Below are 14,064 nucleotides of genomic sequence, written 5' to 3'. Positions count from 1 at the left end.
GAAGAATATTTATGAAGTAGATTGTAAGGGACGCAAATTCTTGCTAAAATATCGTCAGATACCTTCTGGTACAAGGGGGTATTAATTTTATCCCACATAACTTTCTGATGCCATTTTCTTCCACTGGGTAGATCAGAGTTGTAGTTCGAAGATGTACTTGGTGGGAAAACATAACTAACTGGTAAGTGGTCAGATGCGCTGATAGACGTATCCACATGTGACTGGCAAAGTGGAACTGGTTAATGAGAACACATTATAAAATCAAGAGATGAAGTTGCCCCAGAGTTATGCACATACGTGAAATCGAGATCATTTTCTATTATGTTTAGACCAGCGCATGTAGCTGAGAGTACTTGAGATCTAGGGCTTTCTGGATTCAACAAATCACAATTCATATCCCCGGCAACAATATACGAGAAATCTTGGGTGCGACAATTTGCAGTAGCGTTTGCTAATTTCTGACAAGCACAAACGAACCTGGAATATGATCTAGATTATCTGTAGTCCGTAGGCATACAAACTGAGAAGATTATTGTCCGTTCATCCTTGATCGCAATAAAATTATCGGAAACTTGGAAAGCTGTCGCGCGTAAAGACTTTGAAGCATGGATTGCGATACCACCTGACGGCCGGCCACTACCACTCGATTTCGCACCAACAGCAAAAAGATCGATTGAATCACCGATATTTAAAGTTTAGTCCCTTCATTAATCAGGAAATGTTCTTGGAGACATACAATGTTATGATTGCGAATTAGGTTTTCGAGGATAGGCAGTTTGTTGATTACATTTCCGTTAATGTTCCAAGTAATCAGACTTAATTCGCGATTCATTTCTTAGATATATTAGATATATTTAGATATATTTATATATATATTTCAATTACTTATTGCTCTTGCTTAGCAGGGTCACCAGCGTAGAGGGAACTGGTTGACAGCGCTGTCAGTCTTCTCCAAGCAGCTCTGTCCAGGGCTAAGGATGAGGCCTCATTTGAGTCGATGTTGCGGTTGAGGAGGCGTTGATTTATAACATCAGCCCATCTGGCGCGCGGCCTCCCTCGAGGAAGTTTCCAGACAATTGAGGGATTGAAGTCCGATATGATCCTTGCAGGGATAACTGGCAGGAGGCGGAGTAAGTGGCCGTACCATCTTATAGAACGAGCTTCTACATGGTAGGAGAGGCTCACCAACTTGATGATCCTCAGGATATTAGTATTGCGGGTTTTGTCATATCATTTGGAGCCTTTAATACGACGCAGGTTTCTGGTTTAAATGACATCGACCTTTCTTAGCTGTATCTGGGTTATCGTCCATGTCTTAGAAGAGTACAGCATGATGCTTGAGACTGTGGCATTGTAGATATGGGATTTTGTAAGGTGACTAATTTTAGGTTTGTGGAAGACTACTCTCAGGAGCCGTCCGATTGCAGAGTTTGCCTTGGCTGATCGGGCTGATATTTCGGCGTCAAGTATGCCATATGACGATATAATTGATCCGAGATAAGCGAACTGCCTTACCACGTCAACAGCTTGGTCGTTGATCACAACAGTTGAGGGTGACACCGATGCGGTCTTTTCTATGGGCATGATCCTCGTTTTCTTCCAGTTGATTTGCAGCCCAACTGCGGAGGCAGTGGAGCGAGTATATATATATATATATATATATATATATATATATATATATATATATATATATATATATATATATATATATATATATATATATATATATATATATATATATATATATATATATATATATATAGGGCCTATATGTTCGGGAATGATTTTTTTTCAGAAACGGCTATTGAAGACCCACCGTTTTTGAACCATCCAATATGTTTTGATTTTTCAACTCAAAATCTAATAAACAAAGTTTGACATTGATTTGTCAATTTTTATTAACTTCTTCAGTGGTTCGTTTGCTTGTTTTTTTTTGTTTTTGTTTTTTTGTTTTTTTTTATCTAGGCCTACAGCTAAAACGCCATTGAAAGGATGAATTTTTGTCATCTAAATATTTAAGATTGAGGTTCAATATTTACAAATCCCAAATAACCACCTTCAATATGCCACTAGTTTCTTCTTGCTCAATTTTATTCTTTTTGTTTTTTTGTCAATTCTATTGTTCTTGAACTTAGACTAAATTGTCATTAAAAAGCAAGGCAGATTTTTTTTAAAGCTTAGCAGTAATTTTTCTGTTTTTGATTTAGCCTGAGTCAGACACTTACGCATGATTATTTTTTGGAATAGAGAGAGAGGGGGGGGATTCGTAACTTCCAACTGACACAGAAATAGGCAGTATAAAGAAAATATAGGAAATAATTAAATAAATAGTATAAAAAAAAGATAAAAATGAATATAGGTCTTAGGGCAGGCACAAGTCTGAATTTATTTCCCTTCCACATATGTCTGGCCTGAATCATCATTTTCCTTGCAAAAAAAAAACTGGAGAATAAAATTACTTACCATATGCTGAACTTTTCTAAAGAGGGCAATAATCAAAGTATAAAAACTCAGCAGATTGAGCAGCATAACCCTAGAAAAAATAATTTCAATTTAACAAGTAAAATTTGTCTTTAGAAATACGATGTTATCAAGTTTTTCCAATTTTTACTTCCTTATTTTTTGCGTCATGAGCTTCCAAAAAAATACATAAAGCAGAAAAAAAACACTGGAGCCCTTACGTTAATTCACCCTCACTCTGCAAGACACTGAACCAAGAAAGGAACTGGTGCTAGTGTTGAAAAGAAGACCAGCGGCTTCATAGCATTGGACAATTATCTTTGATCACAACCCACGGCATACTTGTCTTTTCAGTTTCTTTAAAAATAGGCGATGATAAAAAAAAAACTGCGTAATGTTTTCACCATAAAATTAGTCCAAATAAACGCCCAAGAATTTTTCGGGATAACGTAGGCCAAGTGTAGACTCGATTTTGACGTTAAATAATTGTTGAAAAGACAATCACTTATTGATCATCACTTCAGCTTAACTCTTTAGAAGAAATTCAGCTTAACTCTCAAGACATGTTTCGATTATCCCGTTTCCTTTATAGTTTATGTTTCTTAATGGAGTCACTACAATATTGGTGGCACCACTAATATCTAATCCCTGTCGTCCCATGTTATTTTACCAAGGAATACAACTCTCATTAGCTTTGTATTCTCCTTGCTTCACGCCATAAAGGTCTATACTCTATGCATCTGTATTTATGTCTTATCATCGAACATCTTTCTAAGCAATATCCATTTTTCTCAAAACCCCTGCATTGCTAATTATTATTGAAAGCATGAAATCACAGGAATGTCTTGAAATGAAATTTGTAACAACACTTTTAATCAAATTTGTAACAACTATATTCGATGAGCTTCAAGGTTTAGTAGTTTCTTCAAGGTCAAACACTGCAAATAATAACAAAAAACAAAGGAATTAAATAAAGTATTCCTTATTGTCAAGGTAGTGCCAAATAAATAAAGCGTAGAGACAAGCAGAAATTTAAAGAAAATTAATGTATGAATACTATAATGAATGCTATAGTATATTACTAGGTGACAAGTGCAAGTGCCAAATAAATAAAGGGTGGAGACAAGTGGAAATTTAAATAATATTAATATATGAATACTATAATGAATACTATTGTATATATATATATATATATATATATATATATATATATATATATATATATATATAATATATATATAATATATATATATATATATATATATATATATATATATATATATATATATATATATATATATATATATATATATATATATATATATATATATATATATATATATATATATATATATATATATATATATATATATATATATATATATTTATCCCTTTTTGCGTGAAAAACAAACCGGGTTGTCAGACGGGACCTCTATAGTCAACCGGGTTGCTACAACTGCAATTTTAATTGTGATTTTATTTTGATTTGCCGTGAGGCTATGGTTAAGGGGCTCAAGACTTATCAGAATTCTAAAAATATATTTTTAAACCGCAATACAGAGAGTTTGGATAGTGTGGACGTGGTTCACTCTTTACTGGATTACTGCTAATGCTGCAACTATGATGGGGGACAGTAAACTTGGAAATTTGGTTTTCAACGATGATGATTTAAATTATTTAGTTTTTCTAAAACCTTCTCCACTCTTGTACTGAAATTCGAAAGTTTCTTTTTTGGCATCATATTAAATTTCAACCTATTGCAACTATGAATAAGAAAAAGTGGATTTACCAAAATACGCATGAAAAAAGAATTGCGTTGAAATGGAAGAATTATGGAATTTTGAAAATGCTTTACGTTTGTAAAATAGGCAAATGGGTCAACATCAACGGATTGGTGAAGATCGACAACAATCAAGAGATTATAACTGTGAGGGACTGTCACAACCCAGTACTATTAATAATAATAATATTATTTAATTATTAACCTTATTCACAGTAGAGTGCTAACTTATACTTCTATGGAACTAAGTTCCTTCCAATGCTATTTGAGGACACTATGTTCCTTCCCATGCTATTTGGGGACACTATGTTCCTTCCTATGTTATTGTATGGGACCTCTACACGTGATTAAACACGTTTTGAAACTATAGTCGAGATTTTATAAGACAATCAGTCTGGTTATTGCTATTGATATCAAATACACATGGAATTTCACAAGAATATGCAGTACAGTTTCACGTGCACATTTTAAAAAGTGAGCAAACCTATAAAGTGGTCAAGCACGTTTTCAACCAGATGGTTTTTTGAAGCAAATTCAGCATGGTTTGTTTGTTTTTTTCATTTTTTTTGGCAATTGACATTTTTTTCTGATAACAAGTACAATTCATTGCGATCATAGCTCTGAAAAAGGGTTTAGCATTTGCGAATTTGATCGTATGAAGGAGGAGAAAAAAAAGGTTTAGCATTTGCAAATTAGATTATACGAACGATATTAATTGAATAATAGGGATAAAAACAGAGCTAGATAGCATTTGCGCATTGGATCGTATGAAGGTGGAGAAAAAAGGGTATAGCATTTGTGAATGGGTGATTATCAGTTAAGGTAACCCCTCGGGGCTGTTAACTCATAGCTTATTTATTATAAATTTGGAACAATATCAATCTATGGAAATGGTTAACGATGATAAATGGTCTTATGACTTGACCTAGCTTTACTTCTTTGATGTGTTCTGTATAATACACAAGTGGCGTTTGAACAGTGTTGTCAATTTAAAATAGAGTTTAACGTTATAGTATACTAAAAAGATGATACTAAGAGAGACGTAGATGGCAAGAAAATAGCTTTAATAACGGATAGCTTTACTTCTTCGATGTGTTCTGTATAATATACAAGTGGTGGGGTAATGGCAGCAGGGTGTCTTAGAATACATATAGTACTGTACAGTGGGCCGAATTGCTTACGAAAAAAACTAAATGAATGAGTTGAAATAAAATTTTTTACTAGAAATGGATGAAAAGTGTTTTGGGGGAGATGGGTAGATGACAGAGGGGTGTCTTAGCGTAGTTATAGTGTGATAGTGGGGGGGGGGGGAAATTGCTAGTGAAAAAGCCAAATTAATGAATTGAAATAACATTTTAAACTAGAAATCTCCGAAAAAATATTTTTGTGGGGAGATAGTGCGATGGCAGCCGGCTGTCATAGAGTAGTTATAGTGTGATAGTTTGGGGGCGTATTGCTTACAAAAAACCCGAGTGGATGACTTGAAAATAAAATTTTTAACGAGAAATGGCTGAAAAGTGTTTTGAGGGAGATGGCTTGATGGCAGAAGGATGTCTTAGCGTAGTTATAGTGTGATAGTGGGGGGCGAATTGCTAGAGAAAAACCCAAATGTATGAGTTGAAATAAAATTTTTAACGAGAAATGGCTGAAAAGTGTTTTGGGGGAGATGGGTTGATGGCAGAAGGATGTCTTAGTGTAGTTATAGTTTGATAGTGGGGGGCGAATCGCTAGCGAAAAACCCAAATGAATGAGTTGAAAAAATTTTTTAATGAGAAATGTCTGAAAAGTGTTCTTGGGGAGATGGGTTGATGGCAGAAGGATGTCTTAGCGTAGTTATAGTGCAATAGTGGGGGGCAAATTGCTAGCGAAAAACCCAAATGAATGAGTTGATTTAAAATTTTTAACTAGAAATGGCTGAAAAGTGTTTTTGGGACGATGGCCTGATGGTAGAAGGATGTCTTAGCGTAGTTACAGTGTGATAGTTGGGGGCGAATCGCTAGCGAAAAACAAAAATGAATGAGTTGAAATAACATTTTTAACGAGAAATTTTTGAAAAAATATTTTTGGGGGGAGATTGTGTGATGGCAGCCGGCTGTCATAGAGTAGTTATTGTGTGAGAGTTTGGGGGCGTATTGCTTACAAAAAATCCCGAGTGAATGACTTGAAAATAAAAATTTTAACGATAAATGGCTGAAAAGTGTTTTGGGGGAGATGGGTCGATGACAGAGGGGTGTCTTAGCGTAGTTATAGTGTGATAGTGGGGGGCCAATTGCTAGCAAAAAACCCAAATGAATGAGTTGAAATAACATTTTTAACTAGAAATCTCTGAAAAAAAATATTTGGGGAGATAGTGCGATGGCAGCCGGCTGTCATAGAGTAGTTATAGTGTGATAGTTTGGGGGCGTATTGCTTACATAAAACCCGAGTGGATGACTTGAAAATAAAATTTTTAACGAGAAATGGCTGAAAAGTGTTTTGGGGGAGATGGGTTGATGGCAGAAGAATGTCTTAGCGTATTTATAGTGTGATAGTGGGGGGCGAATTGCTAATGAAAAACCCAAATGAATGATTTGAAATAAAATTTTTAATGACAAATGGCTGAAAAGTGTCTTGGGGGAGATGGGTTGATGGCAGAAGGATGTCTTAGCGTAATTATAGGGATGTCTTAGCGTAGTTATAGTGTAATAGTGGGGGGCGCATTGCTAGCGAAAAACCCAACTAAATGAGTTGAAATGAAAATTTTAACGAGAAATGGCTGAAAAGTGTTTTGGGGGAGGTGGGTTGATGGCAGAAGGATGCTTTACTGTAGTTATAGTGTGATAGTGGGGGGCGAATTGCTAGCCAAAAACTGATGTCTTAGCGTAGTTATAGAGATGTCTTAGCGTAGTTATAGTGTGATAGTGGGGGGGGGCGAATCGCTAGCGAAAAACCCAAATGAATGAGTTGAAATAAAAGTTTTAACGAGAAATGGCTGAAAAGTGTTTTGGGGGAGATGGGTTGATAGCAGAAGGATGTTTTAGCTTAGTTATAGTGTGATAGTGGGGGGGGGGGTAATTGCTAGCGAAAAACCCAAATGAATGAGTTGAAATAAAATTTTTAACGAGAAATGTCTGAAAAGTGTTCTTGGGGAGATGGGTTGATGGCAGAAGGATGTCTTAGCGTAATTATAGTGTGATAGTGGGGGGCGAATTGCTAGCGAAAAACCCAAATGAATGACTTAAAATAAAATTTTTAATGAGAAATGGCTGAAAAGTGTTTTGGGGGAGATGGGTTGATAGCAGAAGGATGTCTTAGCTTAGTTATAGTGTGATGATGGGGGGCAAATTTCTAGCGAAAAACCCAAATGAATGAGTTGAAATAAAAATTTTAATGAGAAATGGCTGAAAAGTGTTTTGGGGGAGATGGGTTGATAGCAGAAGGATGTCTTAGCTTAGTTATAGTGTGATGGTGGGGGGCGAATTGCTAGCGAAAAACCCAAATGAATGAGTTGAAATAAAATTTTTAACGAGAAATGTCTGAAAAGTGTTCTTGGGGAGATGGGTTGATGGCAGAAGGATGTCTTAGCGTAGTTATAGTGTGATAGTGGGGAGGCGAATTGCTAGCACAAATGAATGAGTTGAAATAAAATTTTTAACTAGAAAAGACTGAAAAGTGTTTTGGGGGAGATGGGTTGATGGCAGAAGGATGTCTTGGCTTAGTTATAGTGTGATAGTGGGGGGCAAATTGCTAGCGAAAAACCCAAATGAATGAGTTGTAATAAAATTTTTAACGAGATATTTCTGAAAAGTGTTCTTGGGGAGATGGGTTGATGGCAGAAGAATGTCTTAGCGTAGTTATAGTGTGATAGTGGGGAAGCGAATTGCTAGCGCAAATGAATGAGTTGAAATAAAAATTTTAACTAGAAATGACTGAAAAGTGTTTTGGGGGAGATGGGTTGATGGCAGAAGGATGCCTTGGCGTAGTTATAGTGTGATAGTGGGGGGCAAATTGTTAGCGAAAAACCCAAATGAATGAGTTGTAAAAATTTTTTTAACGAGATATGTCTGAAAAGTGTTCTTGGGGAGATGGGTTGATGGCAGAAGGATGTCTTAGCGTTATTATAGTGTGATAGTTGGGGGCGAATTGCTAGCGAAAAACCCAAATGAATGAGTTGAGATAAAAATTTTAACTAGAAATGGCTGAAAACTGTTTTGGAGGAAATGGGTTGATGACAGAAGGATGTCTTAAGAGTTGTTATAGTTTGATAGTGGGGGGCAAATTGCTAGCCTAAAATCTGAGGTAATAACGGTTTATGACAGTAAACTCTAGTTTTTTTAAAGAAAATTATGGAAAATACAATCCTCTGGTTCAAATGTGAAACTTAAGTCCATTTTTGGATCGAAAAATAAAACTATTTCCGTAAAATCTGAGCTAATAATACAATTCTCTGGTTCAAATATGAAACTTAAGTCCAGTTACGGATACTCATAATGATGAGGACTGATGGTTCTAATTCAATATTTTTTTCATAAAAACAAACTATTTTTTTAAACTTCGAAATTATTCGTTGGCTCAATTATTCGTTGGCTCAATTCGTTGGCTCATAGGTGAAGCTTAAGTCCAGTTATGGATCGAAAAATAAATCATTTCTGTAAAATCCGAGCTAATAAGGGTTTTTGACCGTAAACTCTATTTTTTTGTAAGAAAATTATGGAAAATACAATTCTCTGGTTCAAATTTGAAACTTAAGTCTATTTTTGGATCGAAAAATAAAACTATTTCCGTAAAATCTGAGCTAATAAGGGTTTTGACCGTTAACTCTAGTTTTTTTGTATGAAAATTATGGAAAATACAATTCTCTGGTTCAAATGTGAAACTTAGGTCCATTTTGGAACGAAAAATAAAACTATTTCCGTAAAATCTGAGCTAATAAGGGTTTTTGACCGTAAACTCTAGTTTTTTTGTAAGAAAATAATGGAAAATACAATTCTCTAGCTCAAATATGAAACTTAAGTCCAGTTTCGGATACTCATGATGATGAGGACTGATGTTTCTAATTCAATATTTTTTCATAAAAACAAACAATTTTTTAAACTTCGAAATTATTCAACTTTATTTTTTTTTTTTTTTTTTACGTATCTTAAAATGAAAAAATATGCTTACGGCTCTAACATTTGTACTATATGATTTCTCATAGACACTATGTGGCTTTCCCACTGGTATTCTATGTCCGGTTATTGACATTACCTAGTATATTGCATGTAGTAAATCAGTATTTTTTACGCAGTGGAACGATAAACACATAAGTCATATCTTTAAAAAAAAGTGAAGATGGAGCATTTTAATAAAATGTGTTCACATGACAATGTTATTGTAGCATTGAATGCCGACAAGGAGAAGTATTTAAACTATGAAACAAGTACAAGTGGTAGCACTATTGGAAATGTATACATGCATTGTCATGACAGTATGGAATTAAATTTCTTTGGAATACCGAAAAAATTCAACTCTTATGTTGGTGGTTATGCGAGATTGAGATCTCCAGAGATGATTGCACTCAAAGAGAATGCCAACATAAAAATAATCGTTGATGATAGAGAACAAATCCTTGCTACTGTTTCAGATACCATATTACTTACTGATACATCCAATCGTCAGCTTTCGGGTATTAGCATTCAACGGAAGGTTAAAAAAAGAAAGGCCTACTCTTCTACTAATTTATTTTTTATCAATATCTTTTATCAGTTACAACAATTATAATTAACAAAATCTAAATATCAGAGTGAATAAATGCTATTTCAGCATCCTTTGTTGGATGTCTTGAATAAAATACACAAAATCTAAATATCAGAATGAATAAATGTTTTAACAACATCCTTTGTCGGATATGTTGGATAAAATTGACAGAATCTAAGTATCAGAATTATTAAATTCTATATCAACACCCCTTTTTCGGATACATGCGATAAAATTGACAAAATCTTAGTATCACAGTGAAAAAATTCATTATCAACATCCTTTGTCGGATATGTCGGATAAAACTGAAAGAATCTAAGTATCAGAGTGATTAAATTCCATATTAACATCCCTTTCTCGGATAAAAGGGACAAAACTGACAAAATCTAAGTATCAAAGTTAGTGAATGCTTTATCAATACCCTTTAAATGCACTATTAACATCCTTTGTCGGCTATATCGGATAAAACTGACAGAATCTAACTCTCAGATTGATTAAATTCTATGTCAACATCCCTTTCTCGAATACTTTGGATAAACTTGACAAAATCTAAGTTTCAGAGTTATTAAATTCTATATCAAAATCCCTTTCTTTGATTTTGTCAATTTTATCCCATGTACCCGAGAAAGGGATGTTAATATAGAATTTAATCAATCTGATACTTATATTTTGTCAATTTTTTCCCATGTACCTGAGAAAGAGATGTTGATATAAAATTTAATCAATCTGATACATAGATTTTATCAATTTTATCCGATATTTTATCCTATGTATCCGAGAAAAGGATGCTGATAAAGAAATTAGTCACTCTGATATTTAGATTTTGTCAATTTTATCCGACATATCCGATAAAGCATGTTTTGAAAGCATTTATTCATTCTGAAATTTATATTTTGTCAATTTTATTTGATATATCTGACAAAGGATGTAGATAAAAAAAATTTATTCACTCTGACACTTAGATTCTGTCAATTTTATCAGATGTATCTGACAAAAGATGTTAATAAATAAAATTTATTCACTCTAAAACTTAGATTTTGTCAACTTTTTCCTATGTATCTCAGAAATGGATGTTGATATAGAATTTAATCACTCTTGTGCTGATACTTTGGGAAATTGTTGTAATGTTTGTCTAGTCAGAAACTGCAATCTATAATGATTGTTAATACAGAGATTTTTCAATTTTTTTTTCATAATTTACAAAATTAAATTTTTGTATTGTGTATCCCATAGGTAAGTTCAAAGAAAGAGTTTGTTACTTACTTACTTACTTACTTATTTACAATTTTTTAATAATGATATATCCAACAATGGATGTTGATATAGAATTTATTCATTCTGATACCTAGATTTTGTCAATGTTATCCCATGTGTCTGATAATAGATGTATGCAAATTCCTTTTCTTACATCTCCGATGTTTTAATAGACATTCTAAACGTTTGATATGCTAGCTTACTTTAAAAATAATGAACACATAACAACGTAATGCATAATATATTTTTAATGAGATAATGCTATGTAGAATATTAATACAAAAATATATTATGATACATTATTAATATCAATGATTAACTTTGAACATTTTGAATCTGTTCCATAAATAGTTCACCATGTTGTCTCTTGATATTGTAGCTATTGTCTTCTTTTAGTTCGTAATCAGTAGAATAATCATTATTCCATTTTGAGTCATACACAATTTTTACTGGTGTGTCATCAACAGGCTCAATATGCTTTTCGTCTTTTGTATTATTTGGTTCATTGACTGTTTGATCAAGGGCAGTAACGTTTGCTGGTATTTTGTTTTTCATCGATTCATCTTTATATTCCATAGTGATATTTTCTGCCAATGCTCTTTTTATTTTTTTGGCAATTTCACTTTCTATTATCACATTATTTTTACACAGGTAACACTTTCGGCATGCAGACAAGATATGGTTTACGATACTAGTAGAAGAGTAGGCCTTTCTTTTTTAACCTTCGGTTGAATGCTAATACCCGAAAGCTGCCGATTGGATGTATCAGTAGGTAATGTGTTACCTGCAACAGTAGCAAGGAGTTTTCCTCTATCATCAACGATTATTTTTATGTTGGCATTCTCTTTGAGTGCAATCATCTCTGGAGATCTCAATCTCGCATAACCACCAACATGAGGGTTGATTTTTTTCGGTATTCCAAAGAAATTTAATTCCTTACTGTCATGACAATGCATGCATACATTTCCAATAGTGCTATCATTTGTACTTGTTTCATAGTTTAAATACTTCTTCTTGTCGGCATTCAATGCTACAATAACATTGTCATGTGAACACACTTTATTAAAATGCTCCATCTTCACTTTTTTTTAAAATATATGACTTATGTGTTTATCTTGCCACTCCGTAAAAATACTGATTTAATACATGCAATAGACTAAATAGTGTCAATAACCGGACATAGAATACTAGTGGGAGAGCCACATAGTGCCTCTGAGAAATTATAGAGTACAATTATTAGAGCCGTAAGTATATTTTGTCATTTTAAGATACGTACAAAAAAAAATAAAAAAAAATAATAAAGTTGAATAATTTTGAAGTTTAAAAAAAATAATGTGTTTTTATGAAAAAAAAACATTGAATTAGAACCATCAGTCCTCATCATTATGAGTATCCAAAACTGGACTTAAGTTTCACATTTGAACTAAAGAATTGTATTTTCCATAATTTTCTTACAAAAAAAACTAGAGTTTATGGTCAAAAACCCTTATTAGCTCAGATTTTACGGAAATAGTTTATTTTTCGATCCAAAATGGACTTAAGTTTCACATTTGAACCAGAAAATTATATTCTCCACAATTTTCTTACAAAAAACTAGAGTTTACGGTCAAAAACCCTTATTCGCTCAGATTTTACGGAAATAGTTTTATTTTTCGATCCAAAAATAGACCTAAATTTTAAATTTGAACCAGAGAATTGTATTTTCCATAATTTTCTTACAAAAAACTAGAGTTTACGGTCAAAAACCCTTATTAGCTCAGATTTTAGTGAAATAGTTGATTTTTCGATCCAAAATTGGACTCAATTTTCACATCTGAGCCAAAAAATTATATTTCCTATGATTTCCTTACAAAAACTAGAGTTCACTATTAAAACCGATTATTATCTAAGATTTTACGACTACAGTTTATTTTTAGATCCAAAACTGGATACAAGTTTCACGATTGAATCAGATAATTATACTTTCCATAATTTTCTTACAAAAAAACTAGAGTTTACTGTCATAAACCGTTATTAGCTCATATTTTAGACTAAAAATTCGCCCCCCCCCACTATCACACTATAACTACTCTATGACATCATTCTGCCATCAACCCATCTCCCCAAAAACACTTTTCAGCCATTTCTCGTTAAAAATTTTATATCAACTCATTCATTTGGGTTTTTCTCTAGTAATTCACCCCCCACTATCACACATCACTACGCTAAGACATCCTTCTGCCATCAACCCATCTCCCAAAGAACACTTTGCAGACATTTCTCGTTAAAAATTTTATTTCAAATCATTAATTTGGGTTTTTCGCTAGAAATTCGCCCCCCGCTATCCCACTATAACTACGCTAAGACATCCTTCTGCCATAGACCCATCTCCCCAAGAGCACTTTTCAGACATTTCTCGTTAAAAATTTTATTTCAACTCATTCATTTGGGTTTTTCGCTAGCAATTCGCCCCCCCACTATCACACTATATCTACGCTAAGACATCCTTCTGCCATCAACCCATCTCCCAAAGAACACTTTTCAGACATTTCTCGTTAAAAATTTTATTTCAACTCATTAATTTGGGTTTTTAGCTAGCAATTCGCCCCCCGCTATCACACTATAACTACGCTAAGACATCCTTCTGCTATCAACACATCTCCCCCAAAACACTTTTCAGCCATTTCTCATTAAAAATTTTATTTCAACTCATTCATTTGGGGTTTTCGCTAGCAATTCGCCCTCCACTATCACACTATAACTACGCTAAGACATCCCTATAACTACGCTAAGACATCGTTTTTTCGCTAGCAATTCGCCCCCTCCCCACTATCACACTATAACTACGCTAAGACATCCTTCTGCCATCAACCCAT

General features: G+C 33.7%; 1 protein-coding gene across 1 annotated transcript in view; it reads right to left on the bottom strand.

Annotated features, from left to right (window-relative positions):
• The window catches only part of LOC148951293 (transmembrane channel-like protein 3), a 148,244-nt gene that overhangs the window by 100,487 nt on the left and 33,693 nt on the right, over nt 1–14,064 (bottom strand). Inside the window, exon 5 of the mRNA XM_089091054.1 lies at nt 2,464–2,533. Within this exon, the coding sequence (XP_088947180.1) occupies nt 2,464–2,533 (70 nt within the window). The remainder of the gene's footprint in view (nt 1–2,463; nt 2,534–14,064) is intronic.

This window comes from Artemia sp. Qi Xiang Cuo, chromosome 6 (genome assembly GCF_049724085.1).
Source record: "Artemia sp. Qi Xiang Cuo chromosome 6, ASM4972408v1, whole genome shotgun sequence".
Lineage (NCBI taxonomy): Eukaryota > Metazoa > Arthropoda > Branchiopoda > Anostraca > Artemiidae > Artemia > Artemia sp. Qi Xiang Cuo.
The sequence above is the reverse complement of the archived record's forward strand: the minus strand, read 5'-3'. Positions and strand labels throughout refer to the sequence as shown.